Here is a 23952-nt window from a genome sequence, read left to right on the forward strand (position 1 = left end):
GATTGTGCGTCACAGGCCACCCATATCTTGATGCATATTTTGCTGGCTTGCTGGGCATATACTGCCGTAAAGGACAGCGAACCTTTGACAAAAGAGATTACTATCAGTAATTAGTATCAGTGTCACAGAAAACAATCACATAAATCAATGATATTACAGAAAAACAATAATAAAATTAACAGTGAAAATCACTTACATTACAGATATGAAAATAAACATTTACCTCTGAATGGAACCAGTTGCTCATCCACTGTTACTTCAGGCCGAGGGTTGTAGAGGTATGGCAGACGCTCCACCCACTTCTCTCAGACCTCCCTTATGGCCGCCAGTTTGTCTCTCACACGTCTTGCAGGTCTTGGCTCTCGAAAGCCAAGTTAATAAACAGATCACTGACCATTTCGAATCCCACCGTACCTTCTCCGCTGTGCAATCCGGTGTCCGAGCTGGTCACGGGTGCACCTCAGTCACACTCAAGGTACTAAATGATATCATAACCACCATCGATAAAAGACAGTACTGTGCAGCCGTCTTCATCGACCTGGCCAAGGCTTTCGACTCTGTCAATCACCATATTCTTATCCGCAGACTCAATAGCCTTGGTTTCTCAAATGACTGCCTCGCCTGGTTCACCAACTACTTCGCAGACAGAGTTCAGTGTGTCAAATCGGAGGGCCTGTTGTCCGGACCTTTGGCAGTCTCTATGGGGGTACCACAGGGTTCAATTCTCGGGCCGACTCTTTTCTCTGTATATATCAATGATGTCGCTCTTGCTGCGGGTGATTCCCTGATCCACCTCTACGCAGACGACACCATTCTGTATACATCTGGCCCTTCTTTGGACACTGTGTTAACTAACCTCCAAACAAGCTTCAATGCAATACAACACTCCTTCCGTGGCCTCCAAATGCTCTTAAACGCTAGTAAAACCAAATGCATGCTTTTCAACCGTTCGCTGCCCGCACCCGCCCGCCCGACTAGCATCACTACCCTGGACGGTTCTGACCTAGAATATGTGGACAACTACAAATACCTAGGTGTCTGGCTAGACTGTAAACTCTCCTTCCAGGCTCATATTAAACATCTCCAATCCAAAATCAAATCTAGAATCGGCTTTCTATTTCGCAACAAAGCCTCCTTCACTCACGCCGCCAAACTTACCCTAGTAAAACTGACTATCCGACCGATCCTCGACTTCGGCGATGTCATCTACAAAATAGCTTCCAATACTCTACTCAGCAAATTGGATGTAGTCTATCACAGTGCCTTCCGTTTTGTTACCAAAGCCCCTTATACCACCCACCACTGCGACCTGTATGCTCTAGTCGGCTGGCCCTCGCTACATATTTGTCGCCAGTCCCACTGGCTCCAGGTCATCTATAAGTCTATGCTAGGTAAAGCTCCGCCTTATCTCAGCTCACTGGTCACGATAACAACACCCACCCGTAGCACGCGCTCCAGCAGATATATCTTTCTGGTCATCCCCAAAGCCAACACCTCCTTTGGCCGCCTTTCCTTCCAGTTCTCTGCTGCCAATGACTGGAACGAATTGCAAAAATCGCTGAAGCTGGAGACTTATATTTCCCTCACTAACTTTAAACATCAGCTATCTGAGCAGCTAACCGATCGCTGCAGCTGTACATTGTCCATCTGTAAATAGCCCACCTGTAATGATCGTCTAAGGGAGGAGACCAAAACGCAGCGTGGTAAGTGTTCATGCCTTTAATAGAAAAGTGAACACTATGACAAAAATAACAAAGAGATAAACGAAAATCGAACAACACGAAACAGTTCTGTCTGGTACAGACACAAAGACAGAAAACAACTACCCACAAAACACAGGTGGGAAAAGGCTACCTAAGTATGGTTCTCAATTAGAGACAACGATAGACAGCTGCCTCTGATTGAGAACCACACCCAGCCAAACATACAGAAATAGAAAACATAGAACACAAAACATAGAATGCCCACCCCAATTCACGCCCTGACCAAACCAAAATAGAGACATAAAAAGGATCTCTAAGGTCAGGGCGTGACACCACCCAATCTACCTACCTCATCCCCATATTGTTTTTATTTACTTTTCTGCTCTTTTGCACACCAGTATCTCTACTTGCACATCATCATCTGCTCATTTATCACTCCAGTGTTAATCTGCTAAATTGTAATTATTTTGCTACTATGGCCTATTTATTGCCTACCTCCTCACGCCATTTGCACACACTATATAGACTTTCTTTTTTTCTATTGTGTTATTGACTGTACGCTTGTTTATTCTATGTGTAACTCTGTGTTGTTGTTTGTGTCGCACTGCTTTGCTTTATCTTGGCCAGGTCACAGTTGTAAATGAGAACTTGTTCTCAACTAGCTTACCTGGTTAAATAAAGATGAAATAAAATAAAAAATTAAATTAAATATAGAAAATCTCCAAATGGTTCAGAACAGGGCTGCCAGATGAGTTCTTCATTGCTCTATCTGTATGAATATTATCCAAATGCATCAGAATCTCTCATGGCTTCACATTGAAAACAAATTACTATCCAGTCTTCTGATCTTCTTTAGGAATATTATATTTTTCAAAAAACCACAGTATTTTTCAGGCTAGTTAGTACATACTAGCAATACGCATAACCACCAAACCAGACAGGCAAATTTAGGGCAGCTAAGTCAACCCAAGCCAAGGACAAATCTCCTTAAATCTACAGTTTTATATAGAGCCATAGCTGAATAGAACTCTTTAACAATCCATCTTCAAGAAAAAAATAAAATAACATGCGATAGACCATATGACTAGAGAGGAAATAGAAAGCATCAACTGAATAAGCCCCCCCCCCCCCCCCTTAAAAGATTTAGATGCACTATTGTAAAGTGGCTGTTCCACTGGATGTCATAAGGTGAATGCACCAATTTGTAAGTCGCTCTGGATAAGAGCGTCTGCTAAATGACTTAAATGTAAAAAAAATGTAAATGAATATTAAATGTGTTTCCTGTCAGGTACTGTAATTGTCTGTATTGTCTACTTGTTGAATGTTTGTGAAGTCTTGTTCATTGGTGTTGGACACCAGGAAGATTAGCTAGCGTTACGGCGTTAGCTAATGGGGATCCTAATAAAAATGACAAAATTACACAAGTGCACCTTGTGCTGGGGATAATAAAGCCACTAAAATGTGCAGTTTTTTAACATAACACAATGCCACAGATGTCTCAAGTTTTGAGGATGCGTGCAATTGGCATGCTGACTACAGGAATATCCACCAGAGCTGTTGCCAGAGAATTTTATGTTAATTTCTCTACCATAAGCCGCCTCCAGTGTCATTTTAGAGAATTTGGCAGCGCATCCAACTGGCTCACAACCGCAAACCACGTGTATGGCGTTGTGTGGGCGAGCGGTTTGTTCATGTCAAGGTTGTGAACAGAGTGCACCATGGTGGCGGTGGGGTTATGGTATGGGCATGCATAAGCTATGGACAATGAACACAATTGCATTTTATCGATGGCAATTTGAATGCACAGAGATGCCGTGACGAGATCCTGAGGCCCATTGTTGTGCCATTCATCCGCCACCATCACCTCATGTTTCAGCATGATAATGCACGGCCCCATGTCGATACACAATTCCTGGAAGCTGAAACTGTCTCAGTTCTTCCATGGCCTGCATACTCACCAGACATGTCACCCATTGAGCATATTGGGGATGCTCTGAATCGACGTGCATGATAGCGTGTTCCAGTTCCTGCCAATATCCAGCAACTTTGCACAGTCATTGAAGAGGAGTGGGACAACATTCCACAGGCCACAATCAACAGCCTGATAAACTCTATGCGAAGGAGATGTGTTGCGCTGCATGAGCCAAATGGTGCTTACACCAGATACTGACTTGTTTTCTGAACCACGCCCCTGCCTTTTTTGTTAAGGTATCTGTGACCAACAGATGCATATCTGTTTTCCCAGTCATGTGAAATCCATAGATTACTGCATAATTTATTTATTAACTGATTTCCTTATATGAACTGTTACTTACTAACATTTTTGCATATTTTGTTTATATTTTTGTTAAGTATAGTATAGTCTTTAACTCCAATGATTACTTGTAGCTGTATATTCTGTTCGTTTGTGCTGTTGGTCTCACAGTGGCTGCTAGCACCGTCATAAAAAGGGGCATGAGGGAATCCCTACAATATTAGTCTTTCTAAGTAGTGAGAATGCTTGGGAGCAGGTGTTGGGGTAGGTTCCTTGTTCCTTGTCAATCATTGGCTTATTGGTAAGTAAATCAATGAAACCTTTATTAATGCAAATGCAGACAGAAGTTGACAACGGAAACACAGCACGTATGTTTCAGAGTAAATTCTGCAAAATAAAAAAGATCAGTTGCTTTAATATACTTGCAGTCAACCCCTAGTGGTGTAACTGCCTACGTCAACACCTTCTACTCATGAGACCAAGCCCATGCATATACAGTTATGCAAACTTGCAGGAGAAAACAATAGTTCCAGTGTTTTCTAAGGGCTCAGCAGTCATTTTCCATTCCCGTGTGGCTTACAGTGGTATGTCTGACTTGTCTCTTATCTATTTACTCCCCTGCAGGGGTCTCTGTCTATGTATGTCTTTAAGCCTTGAGGCGCTTTCTCACAGACACCCTGTTTTGACTGCAATGGCTCACACATCTGCTCAGACCGTTTCTTATAAGAGGCAGAGACTAGAAAAGAACTGTGGAACAGTATTAAACCTTATAATGCATATATATATTGCTAATCTGTGGTCCAGGACCCTATAAATGTAGTGGGGGAGTGTCTTATAGCCCTTCCATTAATACAACATAAGCATAATCAATTATTATAATACATCAATCATTTGGTGCAGCCCCTATCATGACCAAGGTGACTCCCATCACAGGCAATGTTGAAAAGTAATCTTTAGACGTTGTACTTTTTTGTAATTGTAATTCGTTTTGTAATTGACTAAAACAAGCAGACAACAAGAAAATTACGTTTGAAAAAGGTAACCACAAGTTGTTTTCCCCACAGGCAGGCAGGGGCGCAACGTTCTATCTAATACCGACTGGGACTATGTAAAGGACGTGTAATGAATGTGTTGTTAACATGTATTCCATATGTTTCTCCATTTAGTTTATTTTGCCGTTTCCGAGGTCACCATAGTGGACCTAGGCCGTTTTCTGCAAAAATCATGCATTGTGTCTTTGATAGTATCATATTTACCTTATAAAAAACAAATAAACTTTGAATTAATTAAAATAGTTGTATTTGGAATTAAACAAATAAATACATAATACATATTCAATACAATATTCAAAACTGAAAGCGTATGCTTTCCAAGTCACAGGGGCTGAGGAGGGGAGAACGGCTCATAATAATGGCTGGAATGGAGCTAATGGAATGGCATCAAACACATGGATCAAACACATGGAAACCATGTGTTTGATACCATTCAACCAATTCTGTGTTCCAAGTATGTCTATTGTTTTCTTAAAGGGGGCTGAACTTCCTGATTGAGTCCTGGTTTCAATTCTCCTCATTAGGAAATTAAACTAAACGAGTTTTGGGTCTCGCAGGTGCTCCTTGATGTGGGTGTCTCTTGTGTTTGTTCCGACGTGGGAAGCATTTGTACTTACACTCTGCCTAAACAGTACACACCCTTTGAGATAGACTGTTTCAAGTTAACAGGGTCTTGTGTCTGGAAGAAGCCTAAATTAGCTAGCAAGTTATCCAACTTCTTTGCCGGCTGGTGTGCGACAGTGTCAAAATTGTTTTGACTTTAGATAGCCTATCTCTGGGGCTAGTTAGGGACCGTTAATAAATTACACATTGTAAATGGGACAATAGTTTCATGTTACACATCTTTTATAGGTGTCTCATGAAATGCTTACATTTCATTAATGTAGTTGGTTTGAGACATATATTCTATTCTCTGGTAGAAAATGGCCTAAGTTTTTTATTGCTTTCAGTTGCTCTTTAAGTAACGCTACTTCTCAAAATTATAATAATAATCAATAGGCATGAAATATAAAATTAACCGTTTCTCTGTCTGAAGTTTAAATCTGACTGCACTGGGAAATGTTATCTTTAATGATTTTTTAATTGTTGTTTTTAAATTGGCAGTGCATTCAGATGATAAAATCACCTTAATGTATAGCAGGTGATTCATAAAACTCTAAAATCACATAGGACATAATCAGACAATATTTTCTTTGTGCATTAATGCATGTTTAAGATGTAAATACTTATCTTCTGCACTAGTGCTCTTCAACAAAAACAGATCAAGTCTATGTAGTGATGATGTCTTGTGGAAAATGTATTGCATTTTCATGTATGTATTGCAAAATATGTATAGCAATGTATTGCACTGTGTATTGTTGGAAATAGACTCAAAACAATTCATGAGCAGCATTCCTAGATCACATACCTACGCCCTTTTATGACTACAATCACATTATATCTACCCCTTTTTTAAGAAGATGAATATTGCAATGTCCGATAAAGCCCCAAACTTTTTATATTGAATCTCCAATGTATTATCTCTTATTTAGGGCTGGGAAGGGTCTCATGTGAATCAGAAGATCATGGGATGGATAAGTGACCCATTTCAGTGTGGAACATGCCTTGTCATCATTTTGCCTGAGGAGCTACAGGCTAGCCACAAGTAGTGACAGGTAGGAGGACATAACCATTTTTGAAGAACACGTGCAGGAGGTCATAGTTCAGGGTTAAAGAGTTCAGGGGTCAAGAGTTCGTATGCATACATGTAATGATAATACTGCTTATGATGGAGCAAACATAGTGAGAATATAAATCTGAGAAAGTCCTCTCACTCCTCCATCCATCCCAGGTTATGATGTGTGGTGCATCGGTTTAGCCCAGACAAGGTTCCACCAGACCAGCAGATCAGCCCAGATCAGGAGTCCTTGGGGCCTGCGAAGGGAAAGGTGTCCACCCATCTCTGTGTGCGGGCCTTGCACTGGTCCCAGTCATAGAGGGGGCGGTACTGGAAGTGGCGCTGGGCCTTGTCTGAACCCACTGTGAAGGAGGTGCTGGCCACAGCGAGTGTGTAGCGGTTGAGTAATGGTGTGTAGCTGCACACAGGCTTCAGCACCCAGCGGAGCAGGTCATTCAGGCACGCCACCAACCACAGCACCAATAGCGGCACACGGACCTGGCGGAAGTTGAACCCAGACAGGAACTGCATGTTGAAATCCTCATAACTCTTGTAGGGTGAGTCGTCATAGCAGAAGTAAACTTCCCCTCCAAGCCTTTGGGGGTGCTCTCTCAGGGAGCGAGCAGCCAGCAGATGCATCCAAGCCACGTTACCTGAAAAAAAAAAAAAAAAAGACTATGCTGAGAACGTGCATACCACTAGCCTAATCCACTAGGGCTGTGGAACAAGTTAAGTAGCCACCTTGGTACATAACCAAGAGCCCAGTAGAAAATCAGCTAAAAGGACGACTCAAGATCTTGTAGGTGTGGCTAGGTATCAGCATGCGTTTCAGGACTCACCTGCATAGACACGACCATGTTCCGTGTCCTTTGGGACGCCTCGAATGATCCAGCCCCCTGTCCTCACACCCATCTGATAGAAGTCCCTCATCAGCTGGTGCTGCTCACCATAGATCCCTGTGGGACGGAGGGAGCATGTGTACAAGCAGGCCCCTTCATTCACCTGGCCAGAGAGAGGAAAGGAAGGATGTGGTAACAGAGCATTAGAAACAGATGGGAAAGGACGGGAAACGAAAACAGTTTTGAAACCCAGAATCCCAAATATGCAGTTTTAACTCAACATGTTAACAGAAGGGTGGAGTAGACTAACACACAAGGCCACAAGAGAACACTTAAACAGCTTTTTGGCAGAGTAACAGTCGAAAAGAATTCTACCATTTATCATAACTCTGAAATATTAGTTTTTCGTGCAGAGTAACAGCACAAATATGGCCATTGGGCGAAAAAATATTACATGTATCATAAGCTCCAAAACATTTTTTTCATGGATTACTATAGTATATTTGTGTTCTGCGGTACCTTTTGGAGCAGTTCAGTCAAAGAGAGAGAATAAGTATCTGAATAAGGTCCATGAAGGGCTTCCCTATCTGAATCAGGCTATTAATGAGGGTACGTTTAAAGGCAACTATCCCCCGGATCTTTCAAATGTCCATCAAATAAAAGTGTGAGTTGGTCTGTGTGTGTTATTACCGCGTCTTTGTATGAAGTATGATGTGTTAATACAAGTACCTTATTGCCGTTGGCCTCCAGCACCAGTTCCTCTGCCTTGGCCTTGCTCCTGGGGTAGGGCATATCGTGATAAACATTGTAGATGGTGTCTTCATCACCTCTGTGCATGAAAGAGAGAGAGGGAGACGGGAGACGGGGGGGGGGGGGGAGGTGTTATTATTTGATGACCTTGGAACAGAATATCACATTCACATGTGGAAGTGGAATGATGCAGTATAATAGCCAGATGGACATTGGCAGTTTCATGGTGTTGTTTCTCCTTGCTGGCTGTGCAGGACTCATCCTGTTGTTTCTGTGAATATTTTAGCAAAGTCAGTCATGCATGTAAAGGCTGACAGACATTTTTACAGACACTGAGTGCTGATGTGAAAGGAAGAGAATGGCAAACACATCTGCAAATCCACAGTGTGTGTGCGCGGGTCTGTCTGCCTCTGGAAAATATCTTCAACATGCGACAGCTGGCAGGACGATTTCAGGGTTGGCTGGTGATTAACTATTTCCCTCATCCCTCTCTCTCTGTCACTAATTCCTTGGTATGACAGAAATGAGTTTAACGTGTTACGAAAGAGATACAATGACGCTACACAAAAACATCTACGGCTCCCAGGACCTGCCAGCCTAAAACAGGTAGAACCAGACAGTGCTTTAAGGCTTTGTGTACCTGAGCCGATTACCTAACACAGGGCTGTTATTATGATTTAGTTAATGTTGCCACACAGTTTTCCTGACATCATCACAGAGCATTGCAAAGTACATCGGCCTGGCTATGTTCATATTGAACTGGCAATGTGCAGCTTCAATTCAATGGTGCAGATGAATTCTATCCTGTGATGTTCCTAATACTGACTGTCATCATCTTTGTCACATATCCACTTATCTTCTTATAGGGACCATATGTGATAAGTACATTCCTAAACACACCTAGTTTACCAAACATTAGGAACACCTTCCTGATATTGAGTTTCACCCCCCCCCCCCCCCCCCCCCCCCCCACTTTCTCCCTCAGAACAACCTCAATTTGTCGGGGCATGGGCTCTACAAGGTGTTGAAAGCATTCCACATGGATGCCGGCCCATGTTGATTCCAATGCTTCCCACAGTTGGCTGGATGTCCTTTGGGTGGTGGACCATTCTTAATACACACGGGAAACTGTTGAGTGTGAAAAACTCAACAGTGTTGCAGTTCTTGATACAAACCGGTGCGCCTGGCACCTACTACCATAACCCGTTCAAAAGGCACTTAAATATTTTGTCTTGCCCATTCACCCTCTGAATGGCACACATACACAATCCATGTCTCAATTGTCTCAAGGCTTAAAAATCCTTCCTCTTCATCTACACTGATTTATGTGGATTTGACATCAATAAGGGATCATCGCTTTCACCTGGTCAGTCTGTCGTCGAATGAGCAGGTGTTCTTAATATTTTGTATACTCTGTGTATAGCATAACATGTCTGCCACATCAGAGAGGCTAGTGTTTTTGTCTGTGTAAGAGAGGGAAGGATGAGAGAGAGAGGGATGAAGGAAGCGTGCCTTGATGTGGGCTCTGCTTAATGTCCATCATCTACTAGACCTTAACGCAACACTATGACTGGAATGCTCTCTATCTTTCATTTCTCTCATAATAATATTATTTATAGTCTCTCTCTATTCCTGTCTCCCATCTTTCCCCTGACCATCTCTCCTCGCAGTAAATGTCTCTCGATGGAGAATTAGGGAAGAATAGAGACATACAAGTTCATAGAGAAATCAGAAAATAAAATAAATAGTCACATGCCTGATATAATACAGATAAGGGAAATCTCGACCATACGGGCTAGACAAAAGACAGATGGAGGAGAGGTAGTGATTTAGTGGAAAGAGGAAAAAAATAACGAAAGCCTAAAGGAGAAACAGATATTTGTGAAGTAAAACTCTACCTGATAAAGGGGTCTCCTTTCACATTGGGGCCGACCACCTCCATGCTGCTGGTGTAGACCAGATACTGAATACCATTCTCCACACATGCATTGATCACATTCACAGTTCCTGTTAGAGACGGAGGGAGGAAGAGAAACATTCTAGAGGCCGATAACGAGAGGTTATCATTGATTTAATTGCAGAAAGAAAGGGCTAGGGTGTGATGCGGTCAACAGGAAGTGCGTGCAGAACATCTGGACAGAGACGTTGGCAGAAGATGAGCACTTGGAGGAGCATGTTCTAGGAACTAGTGTCACGTTCCTGACCGGTTTTCTGTTATTTTGTATGTGTTTGACGGTCAGGGCGTGAGTTTGGGTGGGTAGTCTATGTTATGTGTTTCTATGTTTGTTAAAGGGTGACCTGATATGGTTCTCAATTAGAGGCAGGTGGTTTTCATTTCCTCTGATTGAGAGCCATATTAAGGTAGGTGTTTTCACATTGTTTGTTGTGGGTGGTTGTCTCCTGTGTCTGTGTTTGTCGCGCCACACAGGACTGTCTCGGTTTGTTTGTACGTTCGTTCTTTTGTGTAGTCATTTTCCTGTTCGTGAGTTCTTCGTTTTATGTAAGTTCGCATGTCCAGGTCTGTCTACTCCGTTTTGTTATTTTGTTAGTTATTCAAGTTAGTTCGTTTTTTGTCTTGTTAAATAAATTCATTATGTCCTATTCCAACGCTGCATTTTGGTCGAATCCCTGCTCCTCCTCTTCGGATGAAGAGGAGGAGGAATTCCGTTACAACTAGCCCCGGATGAAAAGTGTTCTCAGAGCTCAACACAAACATCCTAGAAGGATTTGAAACATCTGATATACAGTAATTACACTAACTAATACAAACAACTATTCCTGTGAGGACAATGTCACATTTTCCAAGAAATGAAGAGCAGAAATATGGGACAGATACCCAGATCTGGGACAGTGAGACACACACACACCACAGTAGGCCACCCAGGAGACAGGGAATAGACAGAATAACTACAAACTGGAAACAAAGTGTCAGTGTTAAATTAATTGGGCTTATATAATGCTTCAAAGGGCTTGCTATTTTAATTTGATGTTGTTAGTTTAATAGAAACCAGATGACTTGCAGTGGATCACAGAGAGCAGCAGAATCCCTTCAATAAGTGACTATAAAACCATTGTTGTAGTTGTCATCCTTTAACAGACTCAAGGGGCAGTTTTATAGTCAGAATGTTCAGAGGAAAACACCAGGCACTATAGGAAGGGAGAGGCGACAGGCAAACAGGAAAAACGTGGGTTATACCATGAATCACAATAACTTTAGGGAACACTATTTCATGGGTTTTCATGAGTCTCCATAACAGTTCCTGTTGTGGTATTAATTTACAGTCAAGAGAAGCCAACCACCCCTCCTATGTTTGTCTCGTTCAATCATCTCCAAGGCAACCATTTCTCCCTCTTCTCTTTTCCTTTCCCTCAACATATTCTCCATTCCCTTCTTCGTAAATCCTCCTGTGTCTTAAGGCTTCCACACATCGCACCGAATGTGGATCTAGTGTTCGTCTGCCCACCGTTCAGCGCGCTGTGTTTTAGGGACCACCCGCTGTAGACGTCTGACTGACCACATTTCTTATGCGATTCTACATGTAAAAATCGGTGCGTATTCTCGGCCAGTGAATGCTATTGCTGTGTCTGTCTGAGCCCTTACCTTGAACATTCACAGCCTGGATGACTGTCTCAGGGACTCTGTGCCAGACATCCACCAGGCTGGCCGTGTGGATGACCAGGTCTGCCCCCTTGGACACCTCCAGGACACTGGAGTAATCTGTGATGTCCCCCTGCGTCACCACCACCTTTACCCGCTCTGACGGGGGAGAGAGGGAGAAAAGTGGAGGGGGGGGGTTGTAAAATGTTAGATATAATGTAAAAGAGATTGTTTTCACCGGAATGAAATATCTATAAACTGATCTACAATGCACAATAATACAATTGATCCTAGATTGAGATTGGACAACAAGACATGGACATCATGTACAGAATAATAGCCTAAGAGAAGAATCAGACATATTGTGGTTAGAAGGTCTAGGTACATATGTTGTGTGAGGAGGAACCAAGTCTTTCTATGCATGTTTCCATGGCTATATGAAGTATTCTTTCATTCTTTGACTTGAATGTTAATTTGTTTCCTCTAAATCAGATCCTACATCGCCTAGCTACCTAACCAAAGCTGGGTCCACTGAGGAACTCTGTCTCTGTTTCTGGGAAAAATGTAATCTGACTGTTGCTATAAAAGACCCAATCACCCCACCACAATTAACGTCTTCTCGTACAAGGTCTTTATGTTTATTGGAACACCGGTAGGTGGGTCACAACAAAATCACGTTCTTCACAAATGTGTCTTTTGAGAGCATTTGTCTGTTTGTTCCGTCTTTCCTTCTTGGAATGATAAGATGGAAAAGAAGCTGCCCTTATTCTCAATGTGCTGTCCCTGGCTTGGCTTATCTAGATCATGGCCTTGAAATATATCTGATGACCATGAAGCCAGGACGGGGCTGGAGTCCAAGTAACCACAGGAATGGTCCCGACTCTTAAAAAACACACTCTTGCCTTGAAGTCACACTACTGCAGCTGTCTCTTTCAGCTCTGCCTCAGTGGCTTGGTTAAGTAGCAAATCAAATCAAATTGTATTAGTCACATGCGCTGAATACAACAGGTGTAGTAGACCTTACAGTGAAGTGCTTACTTACGAGCCCCTAACCGACAGTGCAGTTTAAAAAAAATACAGATAAGAATAAGAGATAAAAGCAACAAGTAATTAAAGATGAGCAGTAAAAAATAACAATATATACAGGGGGGTGGCGGTACATAGTCAATGTGCGGGGGCACCAGTTAGTTGAGGTAGTACGTACATGTAGGTAGAGTTAATTAAACTGACTATGCATAGATGACAACAGAGAGTGGCAGTGGTGTGGAGAGGGGGGGGGGGGGGGGGGGGGGGGGGGGGGGGGCAAATGTGAATAGTCTGGGTAGCCATTTGACTAGATGTTCAGGAGTTTTATGGCTTGGGGGTAGAAGCTGTTTAGAAGCCTCTTGGACCTAGACTTGGTGCTCCGGTACCGTTTGCCGTGTGGTAGCAAAGAGAACAGTCTATGACTAGGGTGGCTGGAGTCTTTGACAATTTTCAGGGCCTTCCTCTGACACCGCCTGGTATAAAGGTCCTGGATGGCAGGAAGCTTGCCCCAGTGATGTTTTGGGCCATTCGCACTATCCTCTGTAGTGTTTTGCGGTCGGGGGCCGAGCAGTTGCCATACCAGGCAGTGATGCAACCAGTCAGGATGCTCTCGATGGTGCAGCTGTAGAACCTTTTAAGGATCTGACATTATATGATGATTCCATTGAACCAAACCAAAGCTAGGTTCTGTAATTACCCAGTAACTACAGCAACTGTAATTGAAGTAATTACAGGAAGTGAAAGCTTCAGTCAACCTTGTCCTCTGAAGTGTACAAGCCCCTCTCTTACTAGGCTACTGTAACTACATGAGATGCAGCAGCAGTTCCCATGCTACGCAACATATACACCAATAACCAAGTTAAATTCTTGGTTTTGGTTATCGTTTTAATCACTCATACACCTTCTCTGTGAAAACATATGTATGCTTCATATCTAAAGAGAACCTACAGAACGTAAATACTTTAGAAACATTTCAAGCAAATGCTCAAAGTTAAGTTTCAAATCTCATTCAATCACAGCATCTTGGTCGTCTCAGTTCACTGTTACAGCGAGATTAGAACTAGACTATGAGCTCTGATTACATAAAGTGTACTATAGGCCTCCCCCTGGCTGGGCTATATGAATACTACCAGCCACCAGGCTTTGTGCACGCCTTGGAATAGCCTACATCCCTCAAACTCAAGTCTGGGCCTTGAAGCCAGCTCCACTGCGTTTTTTCAATGTTCCCTTCTAATCAGTGACTGATTTAGACCTGGGTGCAATTATTAATCAGGTAGAGCAGAAAACCAGCAAGCTCCAGACATAGTAGGAGGTGAATACCACTGGCCTACATAATGAATGGTAAGCAAATCATTTTTTCAATTTTTCCTCAGCCCCTACATCTCCTCTACTTGAAAAGCACATTCTCACCACATTCTCATCATGCCGTCCCTAGGAGGGGTGCGTCACTTGAGTGGGTTGAGTTACTGACGTGATCTTCCTGTCTGGGTTGGCGCCCCCCCTTGGTTTGTGCTGTGGTGGAGATCTTTGTGGGCTATACTCGGCCTTGTCTCAGGATTGTAAGTTGGTGGTTGAAGATATCCCTCTAGTGGTGCGGGGGCTGTGCTTTGGCAAAGTGGGTGGGGTTATATCCTTCCTGTTTGGCCCTGTCCGGGGGTATCATCGGATGGGGCCACAGTGTCTCCTGACCCCTCCTGTCTCAGCCTCCAGTATTTATGCTGCAGTAGTTTATGTGTCGGGGGGCTAGGGTCAGTTGGTTATATCTGGAGTACTTCTCCTGTCTTATCCAGTGTCCTGTGTGAATTTAAGTATGCTCTCTCTAATTCTCTCCTTCTCTCTTTATTTCTCTCTCTCGGAGAACCTGAGCCCTAGGACCATACGTCAGGACTACCGGGCATGATGACTCCTTGCTGTCCCCAGTCCACCTGGCCTTGCTGCTGTTCCAGTTTCAACTGTTCTGCCTGCGGTTATGGAACCCCTACCTGTCCCAGACCTGCTGTTTTCAACTCTTAATGATCGGCTATGAAAAGCCAACTGACATTTATTCCTGATTATTATTTGACCATGCTTGTCACTTATGAACATTTTGAACATCTTGGCCATGTTCTGTTATAATCTCCACCCGGCACAGCCAGAAGAGGACTGGCCACCCCTCATAGCCTGGTTCCTCTCTAGGTTTCTTCCTAGGTTTTGGCCTTTCTAGGGAGTTTTTCCTAGCCACCGTGCTTCTACACCTGCATTGCTTGCTGTTTGGGGTTTTAGGCTGGGTTTCTGTACAGCACTTCGAGATATTAGCTGATGTACGAAGGGCTAAATAAAATAAACTTGATTTGATATATGTTTGATACTTACGAAAAAACAAGGTGTTCTAATATTACCTGGATGTAGCCTATGGCAATATAGAGGTTAAAGACTAACAATGTAAGCCTATATGGGCGATTTCATTTGTAATCAATGCCAGGTATTTAGCTCATCAGTCAAACACATCTATGGAGTGATCTTCTATCACTGAGTTTGGAGGAAGGCTCTGTCCAACAAACCTGTCACTCTGTGATGAGCGCAACCTTCCCCACATACCGCCCTGCCTTTGATTCATATTCCACAGAAACTGAAAAGTCACACAAGGTGACAGGGTGCAGGTGGAGATTCCTGTTATGACAGTGACATGTCACAGGTTAGGGGAAATTACATAGGCCGGCTGCAGTGTTCAAGAACAGGAAATGGAATTAGGATGCGTGTGGGCCATCTGTGTCCATGACCCCATCATGTTATGACATTGTTCATGCAGACCGATGCAGTCAAATCAAATGCATTTATAAAGAGCTTTACATCAGCAGATGTCACAAAGTGCTTATACAGAAACCCAGCCTAAACCCCCAAACAGCAAGCAATTCAGATGTAGAAGTGACCTCAGCAGAGTGTAGATATGTGTTGTTTACTATCCTAACATTTCCTTTCAGTGACATTCGCTAACTCTCATCTCTGTCACACTCTAGTATGTATCTGACTTTCAGCTTTCCCATCTCTCCCTCTCGGTCCATCTACCTACTGCCCACTCTCCACCTCTATCCCATATATGGCTCTGTTTCTGTAGTGAAGACTGACAATGGAATAAAAGTTTGTACAAAGTTAGTAAATTAAAATGTGCATGTTCTTATGCCTGAGAATATATGAGTAAGAAAGGTGTAAGCCAAAAATAAAGGGTGTCAGAAAAGAGTTTTCATGGAATACAGCTGATATCCAGAATCTATTTGATTGGGTATGTATGTGGGTAAAGGTCTGTGATGCTAGTCTAGGTTATCGCACTAACTGTTTCACTGAGGAGTTGACACCCCACCTCTTCTCAGTGCATAAACCCCTGAACATTCAAGATTAGAGGTCTTGTCCACTTGAGCCTCTATATATCTTGCTAGGAGTAGCTTAGCCCAATAATAATTGTCACCATGAATAAGGGTTAAGAGTAGCTTAACTTTCATGTTTAAAACTCCACCAGTCCCACAACTGCAAATCATTCTGGACATTTATGAGCCGTTTTCAACTCAACCATACACCACACGAGGCTGCTATGTCAATGAAATATGCATAAAACATTATTAGACAAGAAAACTACAAATGGTGTTTGAGCATGTCAGTGAACTGCCAGACATTTACAATTTATGTTTCAAGCATATATTTTTGTTTTACCTGTGCTGTGGCCATTTAAACTTGAGTCGATGTGTTTGTCAAAAAGCCGAATTTCTGTTACCGCATCCTCTTTCTCCAAAAGGACCTGTAACAGGTGTTGTCCGAGGAACCCACAGCCCCCGGTGACGAGATAAACCAGGCCCCGTTCTTTAGTCGACATTCTTCACTGTTGCTAGTTGCTACTATCAACAATTGATGTTAGGTTGATTAGTTACCGAGTCGTCCTTGTTGATCTTCTACAACTCCCTCTGCGATCCAACGTTCTAAAAGAGCGGAGATAAACAACGAGAGAACAAAAGTAAAAAAGACAGGGAGAGGTAGAGGTGCGTTCAGTCCTCTTAAACGTTTGCTGCGTTGAACAACGGTTTGTACTGAACGACACGTTCCCTCAAAAGGTTCTTGTACGTCCTTGAATAGACTACCGTTTGGTAGATGTGGCGAGGTGTGGCTAGAAGCAATGAGTGACGTGTTTTAAAAAGGCACGTGGTCATGCTGACAGTGTTCCCCAACCCTCCTCGTTCCCCAACCCTGGTCGTTCAGTACAGCACCGTTTCCATTCAAATGAACGTTCCAGAACGTAAAAACGTACTGAACGCAGCCCTGATCGGTTTGTACACAGCGATCGTAAACTGGACTTAATTGATGACCTTCGACTTAGTGTTTGTTCTATCATCAAAGAAAGGCAAAGATCACTATGCAAAATTAACTCGATTGGTCTTCTCGATTAAATGTAGCTTACTGTAGATAGGCTATATGCCACCATGATTAGATTAGAGTTTATTAGTCACATGCATGCACAGGGTTGCAGATGTAGTAGCAAGGTACAGTAAAATTCTTACACTCTGAGCTCCGACAGTGCAGGTCAAAGGGAAGTGATTGAAACAATACACCAAAAAATATATACACATATTTCCAACTGTAACAGTGATAAATGTCCATTGGGGTGGGGGCAGGATACATGTTTGTTGAGGTGGAAAATGTCCATAGAGGGAGCAAATAGCTGACTAGTGGTGGCTATTCAGCAGCATTATGGTCTGGTGGTTGAAGCTATTGGCCAGTCTGTCAGTTTTTGCCATTATGCTCCTATACTGCCCGCGTCAGTGATGGAAGCGGGGAGAACAGGCCGTGGCTCGGGTGGCTGAGGTTCCTGATGATCTTTTTGCCCTTCCTGTGAGACCTGGTGTTGTAGGTGTCCTGGAGGGCAGGCAGTGTGCACCCAATGGTGCGTTCGGCTGAGCGTACCACACTGTAGCGCCTTACCGTCAGCAGCGGTGGAGTTGCCATACCAGGCTGTGATGCAGCCCGACAGTATGCTCTCGATTGTGCTCCTGTATAACACTGCTGCTGGCTGTTGCCATGAAATTCTACTGCATCCTACACCCCGCCCACGCAAGTTCACATTCCACACAAAAAAAACTACAGGAAGGCAACATCTGTAGAGCACTGAATGATTTATTTATTGAGTTAGCTATATGACAGAGGGAATCTGGTTTGGGGACTAGAACAGTCATAATCAGTACGGACCTGCTATGTTCATTAGAAATATATTATTCACTGTCAGCAGTGGCGTGTATTCATGGACACCAAGGGAAACCAGGCTTTCCCAAATATATAACCAATAAAATAAAATAAAAAATAATGTATCTTTCATCTCTGTGTTTTCATAAATTTACGTCAATTCGCAAGTAGCTGAATCTCACCGGAGAAATCATCCGAGCGAACGCAACAGCGTCCCTCTGTCTCAGAATGTGTAGCCCATGTATCTGATGCTGTCTGGACCAAATGACTATTACATGTTGCCGCCATAGCATTTGATTGATTGATGCCAGCAAGCATTTGGCCTCCCTTGATTAAATAAATAAATAAATAAATAATAATAATAATTAGCCAATCAGCACTGAGCTGAGCTCAACTGTGGGTTGTCCTGGTGCCACAAAACACCCCCCAAGGGAGGCCAGTTTGGATTTGGCTTCAGACCATTCAAATAACTTCCTAAGCAAAACGTCATTTTCTGGTCTGCTTGTGTTGATGTCCTGCAGTAACTAGCTTGCTAAATCCGCCCTTTCCTAAGCCATGGATGGAGAAGGGATTTGGACTTAATTATCTGCACAGGCCAATGATTATGACATCAATTCTGATCTAACCATAAACGAATATGTTGTGCCACTGGCCTGAGACGATTGAAGTTCAATATGTAGCCGAGTAGGCTCACGGTAACTAACTAGCTAGCTAACTTAGCTGGTTCATTGTTGCCCATGCCAGGTAGTTAGGCTAGCAAGCATTTTAGCTAGGTATCCTATAACAACAAAAACTAAAAGTGTATGACAGAGTCATACACCGATTTCCCAAAATGAAAGAGAGGATGGCATTAGCGTTCAACTAGTCTACAAGTAGGGTGAGTTAACATGTTATGTTTTACTTGCACACACACACGTCACCAAAGATCCTGGCATACAGCAAAGCTACAGGATAAGGCACAGAGAGACATTTCAGAGACGTCCACCTAAAATGATAGGTGGTACTACATTTAAAGCAATGCATATGAACACTCGACATACAGGCACGCCACAGACACGGACACAGACACACACCAATTCCATTAACACATTTATCTCCAGGCCATCAGACTGTTAAATAGTCACCACTAGCCAGCCTACTCTACCATGCACCTTAGACTGCTGCCCTATGTACATAGTCATTGAACACTGGTCACTTTAATAATGTTTATATTCTGTTTTACCCACTTCATACGTATATACCAGTGGAGGCTGCTGAGGGGAGGACGGCTCATAATATTGTCTGGAATGGAGTCAATGGAATGGTATCAACCACATCAAAAACGCGGTTTCCATGTGGTTGATACCACTCCATTCCAGCCATTATTATGAGCCATCCTCCCCTCAGCAGCCTCCACTGGTATATACTGTATTCTATTAAAGGCTTATCCTATATAACTACTGCTGTACACACCTTTTCTATTCATATACTGTCCATACACACACCATTATGTACATAAAGGACCCTGACATTGCTCGTTCTGATATTTCTTCATTTATTTTATAGTTTTGAAATGTTAATTATTACTGCACTGTTGAAGCTACAAACGTAAACATTTCGCATTACCTGCGATAACATCTGCAAAATGTGTAACAGACCAATCAAATGTGATTTGATCTAACAAGGTTATTTTTTATTTTTGAGTGTGATAGCTGGCCTCAGCCTTGAGATTGGGAGCTTAGTTATGGCACCTCATCAATAAATACACTGAGAACACTTTGTTGATAGTTACTGACGCCTCGACTGATCGTTGTCAAGGGGTCGTAATCAAGGGGTCAAACAATAAGGAATCACTGTTGGGATTATGAATATTACTCATAAGAAAAAGGGATATATTTACGATAGACAGGGAAGTTTACATACACTTAGGTTGGAGTCATTAAAACTCGTTTTTCAACCACTCCACAAATTTCTTGTTAACAAACTATAGTTTTGGCAAGTCAGTTAGGACATCTACTTTGTGCATGACACAAGTAATTTTTCCAACAATTGTTTACAGACAGATTATTTCACTGTATCACAATTCAAGTGGGTCAGAAGTTTACATACACTAAGTTGACTGTGCCTTTAAACAGCTTGGACAATTCCAGAACATGATGTCAAGGCTTTAGAAGCTTCTGATAGGGACACTTCCAATTGACTCAAATGATGTCAATTAGCCTGTGGATGTATTTCAAGGCCTACCTTAGGCCTACCTTTCAAGGCCTTCAAGGCCTACCTTTCAAGGCCTACCTTGTACAAACAATAGTACGCACGTATAAACACCATGGGACACGCAGCCGTCATACCGCTCAGGAAGGAGACATGTTCTGTCTCCTAGAGATGAACGTACTTTGGTGCGAAAAGTGCAAATCAATCCCAGAACAACAGTAAAGGACCTTGTGAAGATGCTGGAGGAAACAGGTACAAATTATCTATATCCACAGTAAAACGAGTCCTATATCGAAATAACCTGAAAGGCCGCTCAGCAAGGAAGAAGCCACTGCTACAAAACCGCCATAAAAAAGCCAGACTACGGTTTGCAACTGCACATGGGGACAAAGATCATACTTTTTGGAGAAATGTCCTCTGGTCTGATGAAACTGTTTGGCTGTAATGACCATCGTTATGTTTGGAGGAAAAAGGGGGAGGCTTGCAAGCCGAAGAACACCATCCCAACCGTGAAGCACGGGGGTGGCGGCATCATGTTGTGGGGGTGCTTTGCTGCAGGAGGGACTGGTGCACTTCACAAAATAGATGACATCATGAGGTAGGAAAATTATGAGGATATATTGAAGCAACATCTCAAGACATCAGTCAGGAAGTTAAAGCTTGGTCACAAATGGGTCTTCCAAATGGACAATGACTCCAAGCATACTTCCAACGTTGTGGAAAAATGGCTTAAGGACAACAAAGTCAAGGTATTGGAGTGGCCATCACAAAGCCCTGACCTCAATCATATAGAAAATTTGTGGGCAGAACTGAAAAAGTGTGTACGAACAAGGAGGCCTGCAAACCTGACTCAGTTACACCAGCTCTGTCAGGAGGAATGGGCCAAAATTCACCCAACTTATTGTGGGAAGCTTGTGGAAGGCTACCCAAAACGTTTGACCCAAGTTAAACAATTTAAAGGCAATGCTACCAAATACTAATTGAGTGTATGTAAACTTCTGACCCACTGGGAACGTGATAAAATAAATAAAAGCTGAAATAAATCATTCTCTCTACTATTATTCTGACATTTCACATTCTTAAAATAAAGTGCTGATCCTAACTGACCTAAAACAGGGAATTTTTCTTGGATTAAATGTCAGGAATTGTGAAAAACTGAGTTTAAATGTATTTGGCTAAGGTGTATGTAAACTTCCGACTTCAACCCTACATAAGTATATGGAAAAGCATCTATTCTCATTATAAACTGAGACAAGTGTTGTTCAGAACACACAACCCAGTTGGTCATCAGTGTCTGTCTAAAAGTGTATGACAGAGTCACAGACCGATTTCCCAACATGAAAGAGAGGAGGATGGCATTGGCGTTCAACTAGTCTACAAGTAGGGTGAGTCAACATGTTTTGTTTTACTTGCTCACACACACACACACACACACACGATATTTAACATCGATTGAACTAAATTGTTTTTGGTATCTTTAAGTTTGTTTTCAGTCTATTAAACTAAGCATATATAGCCTTGTTGATTTTATGATGTTTAAATGTTTAAGTTGAATTGGTGCTGGAATGGCGGAGGCAGTGCTCCTGTTGATTTTGTGCTGACTTGCGGTAACTCTGTGGTTGTAAATCAATAGTTTGTTTATTTAGTAAACTGTCAAACAGTATGTGTAGTTGAATTTATTCCGCAACTGTGTGACTGTTGTCTTCTAGCTGTCATGGCCTTATTGTATATAACGGTGGTGTATGAACTAATGGCTATAGAGCAAACAACGCAATTGTCACAACAGGTTGTAATATGTCTTTTTTACTGGCTTGGCTTGGCCAATGATTTTAACCACAGAACTCTACTACCTGTGAGTCTGGGGCAATGAAGCAGACAGCCCCAGTGGTCTGAAAAAGTCTTAATTCCTTTAATTCTTTCTCTCTGACTGGACTGGATTGAATATCATGTCAAATGTCAGAAGCCTTATTGTTATCCTGTTTTAACAACATGGCCATTCATCCAACATCTCTCTGTGTCCAATAATAGCCTTCTTGAACAGCCCTGTAAGTCATGCACACAGCAACATTTGAATGGACAACATGTTGTGAAACAGATATTGTACTAGCCTAGACCTACATGGAAAGTGACCCACACGGTATTGTATTTCCATTCCTTGCAAATTTCCAGACAGTCACATGATTCACAGACAAGTTACCTATAGTCTCAGCTACAGACTGCAAAACATTGTCATTGCCAGGTTAAACAAGAGCATATTACTCACAGCGCAGAATCAGGCAGTATTTACTGGTTAAACAGCCTCGTTATACCCATCCTGAACTTTAAGTTACCATCTGCTAAACAGTCTCATTGATTTGGTTGAATGTGGACTATAACTGATTTTGACAATCTTGATCAATTATCAATGAAGATTGCAAATTATTATTTTAAAATGCATGTCACAAAGTGCCCCCAAAAGAACAGACCAAGCTTGTAAGTGTCCTAGGTAGGGAGAAACCTCAGCGCCTCATCGGTTTAATTTTGAAGGCCACTAGATGCTTGAAAACAAAGTGAACCCGATGCAACTCCAGTAAATCATTTAGCCATTATGTTTGGGTTATGCTCATTCAATGAGGTATGTCCTAAATGGATGAATGATAAACATTCAATAAATAACTTCTAAAATGTCCTATTTAGGGTTTTACAACTTGGCTTCACATAGTTTTGTAAATTATTTTACAACATGCAACTTTGCATAATAACATATTGGTTATCATGAGTGAGTTCAATCACCCTTGTTATAGAAGCAGAGTTCATGAAGTTAAAAAATAACAAAACCAGCTCAGAAAATGCATACTTCTTCGCCACATAATGGCGTCTTCCGTATTTGTGTCTCCTCCTCCTCTGACACTACACTTTGCAATCCACTTGGCTTCATTTAGAAAGCACCAAGATTTCTCCATCTCTATCGCTCTCACACACACAGGAAACACTCCGTTTTTCAGGTGGAACTTGACTGACAAACGTACCTTCTGTTGTATCCTCTCTATGCACGAGAGCATTGCAGTTTCCGGCAAGCCTGCAAGTTCCTGTACGACATTGTGTGCGTTCCACTATGCACACTCACCCTGATGACATACAGTATAGTACCACACAGGTACGGGAAAGACGATATCAAAAAGACTACTATGTATTACAAAATCGCTTGACGACCCTAAATGGATATTATTCTACTAGGGTCTGGTACTTCCCCCCTGAAAGCTAGATTGCAGATGACTAAGAAAACGGAAATCTAATATCCCATAACTCTTTGCACCAATGGGACGGCGCTAGTCCAATGAATTTGTTTATTTTCGAAAGCTGCCGCAAGCAATTATTACGTTCATTGTAAGACTATTTTATCTCTGTGTTCGTAAAATCACCTTGGAGTGCCAGAGTGCGCTCTGTGCGTTCGTAAATTCAGTGCGTTGTCAGATTGTCCGTTTGTATATTCGGAGCCGTCAGAGAGGAGTAGGGTTGGTCCGAGCGTTCTGACCTCACAACCGCAGTCAATCACCTAAACTAATTGGCTAAAATTGGCTAGCTACTTCCAGACAGAAATTAGAGAACCTCAGTCTGACCATTTTACTCGCGCTATTTTCATGTTATCTAGAGCGTTGGTGACCAACTGTGCTGCTGGCAACAATTGAATTAAGTTTTTTT

General features: G+C 42.4%; 1 protein-coding gene across 2 annotated transcripts; it reads right to left on the bottom strand.

Moving 5' to 3' along the window:
* Positions 1-4259: 4259 nt before the first annotated feature.
* On the bottom strand, positions 4260-23494 carry LOC120040521 (3 beta-hydroxysteroid dehydrogenase type 7-like). Of its 2 annotated transcripts, none has more exons than XM_038985641.1 (7): positions 23280-23494; positions 16564-16826; positions 11857-12012; positions 10154-10262; positions 8235-8334; positions 7506-7668; positions 4260-7319 (listed from the first exon to the last, which is right to left on the bottom strand). In XM_038985641.1, the coding sequence occupies exons 2-7, from the start codon at positions 16721-16723 to the stop codon at positions 6907-6909; spliced, it is 1101 nt and encodes a 366-aa protein (XP_038841569.1). In that variant the 5' UTR covers positions 16724-16826; positions 23280-23494; the 3' UTR covers positions 4260-6906. The 2 variants fall into 2 exon arrangements, with proteins under 2 accessions (XP_038841569.1, XP_038841573.1); XM_038985645.1 differs by lacking the exon at positions 23280-23494 and adding an exon at positions 17403-17419.
* Positions 23495-23952: the final 458 nt, after the last annotated feature.

This window comes from Salvelinus namaycush, chromosome 3 (assembly GCF_016432855.1).
Source record: "Salvelinus namaycush isolate Seneca chromosome 3, SaNama_1.0, whole genome shotgun sequence".
NCBI classification, from domain to species: Eukaryota; Metazoa; Chordata; class Actinopteri; order Salmoniformes; family Salmonidae; genus Salvelinus; species Salvelinus namaycush.

Coding starts and splice junctions, on each gene's coding strand:
- LOC120040521 (XM_038985641.1), bottom strand. CDS start 16,723: ATGTCGACTAAAGAACGGGGCCTGGTTTATCTCGTCACCGGGGGCTGT. Junction 12,013..16,563: donor TTTAAATGGCCACAGCACAG/GTAAAACAAAAA, acceptor CTCCCCCGTCAG/AGCGGGTAAAGGTGGTGGTG. Junction 7,669..8,234: donor TGGAGGCCAACGGCAATAAG/GTACTTGTATTA, acceptor CTCTCTGGCCAG/GTGAATGAAGGGGCCTGCTT.